At 47.1% G+C, this 4,845-nt stretch overlaps 1 protein-coding gene across 1 annotated transcript in view; it reads right to left on the reverse strand.

The window, feature by feature from the left end:
• Nucleotides 1–4,845, reverse strand: part of GUITHDRAFT_141314 (hypothetical protein) — a gene marked incomplete at both ends in the record, with an annotated part of 9,439 nt that overhangs the window by 799 nt on the left and 3,795 nt on the right. Inside the window, 21 exons of the mRNA XM_005829290.1 lie at nt 220–262; nt 372–416; nt 442–485; nt 719–759; nt 1,037–1,063; nt 1,105–1,152; nt 1,411–1,495; nt 1,647–1,730; nt 1,887–1,947; nt 2,013–2,075; nt 2,123–2,219; nt 2,273–2,345; nt 2,449–2,522; nt 2,766–2,811; nt 2,939–2,972; nt 3,019–3,060; nt 3,328–3,474; nt 3,870–3,945; nt 4,010–4,071; nt 4,146–4,187; nt 4,339–4,416. Of these exons, the coding sequence (XP_005829347.1) occupies nt 220–262; nt 372–416; nt 442–485; nt 719–759; nt 1,037–1,063; nt 1,105–1,152; nt 1,411–1,495; nt 1,647–1,730; nt 1,887–1,947; nt 2,013–2,075; nt 2,123–2,219; nt 2,273–2,345; nt 2,449–2,522; nt 2,766–2,811; nt 2,939–2,972; nt 3,019–3,060; nt 3,328–3,474; nt 3,870–3,945; nt 4,010–4,071; nt 4,146–4,187; nt 4,339–4,416 (1,312 nt within the window). The remainder of the gene's footprint in view (nt 1–219; nt 263–371; nt 417–441; nt 486–718; nt 760–1,036; nt 1,064–1,104; nt 1,153–1,410; nt 1,496–1,646; nt 1,731–1,886; nt 1,948–2,012; nt 2,076–2,122; nt 2,220–2,272; nt 2,346–2,448; nt 2,523–2,765; nt 2,812–2,938; nt 2,973–3,018; nt 3,061–3,327; nt 3,475–3,869; nt 3,946–4,009; nt 4,072–4,145; nt 4,188–4,338; nt 4,417–4,845) is intronic.

Below are 4,845 nucleotides of genomic sequence, written 5' to 3' on the forward strand. Positions count from 1 at the left end.
GGAGCAAAAGAAGAAGAAGCAGAAGAAGAAGAAGAAGGAGGAGAATGAGGCGAACAAGGATAATATAAATGCCACCAACTCCTGCTCTTGCTGAGGCTGCCGATGATGATGATGATGAAGTTGTTGTTGTTGTTGTTGTGGAGAGGACGGCGGTGATGATGTAGTAGTGGTGGTGGTGGAGGAGGAGGAGGAGGAGGAGGAGGAAAGACGTGATTGGACCTGACGGTACAAGTGTACTGCTGGTCAAGTAGAAAACCAGCGCCTGAGGGAATGAAAAGAATCACAACGACGACAGAACATGACTTGTGGGGTAGAAACCCTCTGTGAGAGATGGTTGTGTCTGTAAACAGAGACAAATATCATGTTCTCACCATACACGTAGATGTTCTTGTCGCAGAATGTGGCGACAGAAGAGCCTGAGAAACAAACTGAGAATCTGACGGGAAGCAAAAACGATGAGGACATGTTGAGAGGCCCCAGTCGACCTGCCGAAGTTGATCAGAAGGAGAAGCGATGGAGGGGAGCGAGGGGAGGAGGATCAACAACGAGCATAGAGGAGGTGAAGAAGCAACCTCAGCATAAGCTTGTGCTATGTAGATCTGTGCAAAGAAAATTTCAACAATCCTTCTTTTCCTGCTCCCGCTCGTCCTCCTCGTCCTCCTCTTTCTCCTCCTTCTCTTCCTCCTCCTTCTGTTTCTTCTTCTCACAGCCTCTTCACCTGATGGTTTGCACACGAGCAACCGGGAAATCCGCAACAGCCTGAAAACAAGCTGTAGGGTAACGACCCTGACTGCAAGACAAATCTATCAAACTTCTTGATGCGTCCCCCGCCCCCCCCCTTTCCCTCTCATCCTCCTCCTCCTCCTTCTCCTCCTCCTCCTCCTCCTCCTCCTCCTCCTCCTTCTCCTCCTCTTCTACCACCACTACCACCATCACCACCACTCCTTCCGCTCTGTTTTTCTTCTTCCCATCCCCTCCTCCACCACTATCTTGTTCTCTCCTCTCCGCCTCTTCTTCCTCTGCTCTTTTTGCTTACCCGACGGTCAATCTCGAGTTGTACAATCTGCAGGTAGTAAGCTCAAAGACAACAATAGGAGCTGAAACCTGAGATGACAGGTCGGCACTGAGAGGTGGAAATTCACAGACGATCTCCTGAGAGAAAGATGTCAACGATTGGAGTTGTTATGTCCGAGAGCGAACACACAATGAAGAGAATGGATGAAAACATCTTCATGACCATCATCAAACTCCTCGCCATCATCATCATCATCATCATCATCATCATCATCGTCTCGTCGTCGTCGTCATCATCATCATCATCATCGTCATCATTGTCGTCATATCATCGTCATCATCATGATTTTGGACTCTTCACGTCTCCTTCTCCTCCAAGATTGTCGCAGGTCATACCGAGCTCGTGATCTGCTCAACGTCGTAACCTTCTATGATAACATCGAGGTCTGAGATGTTCTTTGCAATCAGTCGGCATCTGTACCTGGTTTCATCGTGAGAACACAATCTGTCTTGACACGTACATGTTCATCCTCTGAACTCATTGTTTGTCCTTCATCTCTCCCTCGTTCCTTCCCCACCACTGCTGTCCTTTCTTGTTGTCTGCTTTCCATCTAGAACGTGCGGCAACTTACATGGAGCCGGTTGAGAAGCCATATCCGTTGACAACAATCTGCATGTGGTTGTATCCGATAACTTGTGGTATTGATACGTTTCCCCTGCAGAAAGAAGCTTGAGCACGGTTGTGGGAGAGAAACGACGACGACGACGACGACGATGATAATGAGGGGGAGGGGGAGGAGGGGGAGGGGGAAGGGCAGCAGCAGAAGCAAGAAAATGTGATTGAAGGAAATGGAAAGTTATGTTCGACTAACATGATTGTTTCACCAGCACTGGTGATATTTACAATGTCTTCAAGGAACGTATAGCTCAAATCTGGAAAATCATCAGAAACAATAAACTTGAAGGAGAAAGATCAACAACACGCAGAGAAAACTTACATCTGCTATTATGACCATGAGTGATCGGAGAGGATCTCGTTTCTTCCAGCGTTATTCGCGCGTCTGCAAAAAGCGTCATGTTGTGCATGTGTTGATAAAAATCCTCTCACTCATGATAGGGAAAGACCATGATGGTGTGGAGCAGGATAAGAGTGAAGAGTTGTGGACAAGAGCGGCAACGATGATAGTTTGTGTTGTTGATTCCTCCTGCTATCAACCGCATAAGAGCTCAAACAACACGAGGTGAACGAGGGACTGACTGTAAAGCGGCACATGAAGTTGTAGGTAGAACAGTTGTCTTGCTCGCAGAAGCCCGTCCCGTGTAGAAACAATCTGCATGAGGAGGAGGAAGATCGAGTAAGGACAGCAGAAAAAGGAGCAGAAACTCAGACGAAAGGAGGAAGAACAACTGAAGGTTTTCCTCCACGAACTTTACCTTTGTCCTCCCCTCGCCGATCCCTGGGTCTCCTGCGTCTCCTGCGGGAACCAAGTCCAGAGCTCGAAGGAGACCTGTCATGTAGAGGTCAGCAAGCAACGCTCATCGCTGATGTCGCTAACAGGGATGTGATTGCGCAAGAACAAGTAATCTTGCACAACACTCAGGGCGGCCATCTGGGAGAAGGGCCATAGCGGCGACTGACAACTGGAGAAAGAGAGAAGAAGTTAGGAGGAGGACAGTGATGTGCGTGTTGTTGCTAACGTGAGGTGTGTATCGTTGACGACTTGAGCTGGTTCAAGTTTGACACCTGTCACTTGTGTGTCTTGGAGGTGTTCAGATCGTGCAGTTGAGTTGCTGCCGCTGGCAGACATGTCAGGACATTCTGTTGAGGAGGGACAGCGCGGGAGGTGTTTGATGATCATATGTGTGTTGTATCATCGTTGATGTTGTGATGAGAGTTGAGATGATAAGCTTCAAAGGTTCTCACCGCAAAACTTGAAGGACGTTGATGGAAAAAGTGTCTGATTGCAGTCAGTGACAAGAGGAAATGTAGGATCATTCCCTCACAAGCGCTCGCCGTCAAGTTCCACTCATGGTCAAAGAATATTTCTGTTGGTGATGTCAGGAAAAAGAAACGAGATGTCGTACAGCGACAATGACAGGAAACACTATCAAACTCAATGCTGCCATTTAAGCTGAAACATCAACAAGAAAATCAAGAGGTGGAATGTGTACACGTGTAACATTTCCATTTCAAAACCATTGCACGAAACATCAACAAGTAAAAATCAAGGGTAGAAGTTAGGTGTCAACAAGGGGAGAGTGAATTTCAAGAAAGTTCAGAGAGTGAATCATTCAACACATCCTTCAAACTACCAATCATCATGGAAGAGTACAGCTGGTTGCTCTCAAGAGTTGCACATCTGTCAATCTTGAAAAATTTTCCTTTCAGAGAAACAAAAGTTTTGTCATCGATGTAGAGTTCAACCTTACGAGCCTCTTTTGTCGCTGAGCCAGTCGCAACTGAAAAGACAAGAGACAGAAAACAAATCAGAGGAAACATAACAAATGGAGCAACGAGAACAGATTGTGCATTCACGCACTGATAGCAATCGCCGAGTTGTTGATGGAGCAGAGGAGTGAGAGAGAAGAAGAAGCATTTGTTATCAAACTCGTCGCTATACAAGATCGAAATATCAAAAATCTGTTGTTTCCTGCCATGAAGAGGGAGGAGAGACGGGGGGAGCAGGGCGAAAGAGGGATGATGATGATGATGATGATAAGGAGGAGGAGGAGGAGGAGGAGGAGGAGGAGGAGGAGGAGGAAGAAAAGGAGAAAGAGAAGGAGGAGGAGGAGGAGGAGGAGGAGGAGGAGGAGGAGGAGGAGGAGAAAATGCCAAAGTTGAAAATAATCATCACCTGAGAAAGTATAAACTTTGATATCCGGTAGGGAAATTTCCGTCAAGATCGACAGAATCTCATCATCTACCCTCAGCTGAACAGAATCAAGTAAGAAATAGTACATGCATATCGAAATTCAGTTGTCAAAAAGAGTCTACCTGGAAGGGGTAAGGACGGTCGTTATGATACATCATACCGATGCCGTCGATGTTGATCCAATCTAGAGCACAAGTGCAGGAAAAGAACAAAATGGTCAAATTGTCTATCAGCAAGTACAAGTATCTTCGAGCTCACCAGCGCTGACAGAGACAGGGTACGTCAGGTTTGCAGCTGATGCTGATGACTGAAAACAACAACTTTGCGAAAATTTGCAGGTTGAGTTCCTCCCATTCAGAAGGCCATCAGCTTGTACAAGAATCTGTTCCGAAACGATTCGTCATTGAAGACGCGAGAGATGGCAAAAGTCCGCTGTCATGGGCGGTCTGACCTGTGTGCTTGAGAATGCGCTGAACGAGGTCGGGAGAGCCGAAGTCAAGAAGCCGGAGATGTCGACGGATGAGACGAGCTGAGCAATGAGAAGAGAAGTGAGAAAAGAATCGAGAAGAGAAGAGAGATGAGAGGAAATGGAAGGAGAGGAGAGTGAATTAGGAGGGAGACGGAAGCGTGCAAGACGATGGAGATGATGGAGATGAGGACAACAATCAAGGAAGAAAACGATGATGAGGAGGAGGAGGGAGGGGGAAGGGAGGAGCATACCTCGATCCTGGCTTCTGGGATTATACCTACCGTCTCTACACCATTGGCTGTATTAAAACTTCACCCTTCTCATCCCCCTTGCTGGGAGACCCCTTATACCTCCAGCTTCCCCACCCCACCTGGATATTTCATGGGGCGAGTTACGGGGAAAACCTTTTCCATTTCTCTCTAAGAATTATTGACTATCTGTTTTTGCTTATAGCCAACCCCCTTTCTAGACTCTCCATCACCCATCTCA

This window comes from Guillardia theta, assembly GCF_000315625.1.
Source record: "Guillardia theta CCMP2712 unplaced genomic scaffold GUITHscaffold_53, whole genome shotgun sequence".
Classification (NCBI taxonomy): Eukaryota; class Cryptophyceae; order Pyrenomonadales; family Geminigeraceae; genus Guillardia; species Guillardia theta.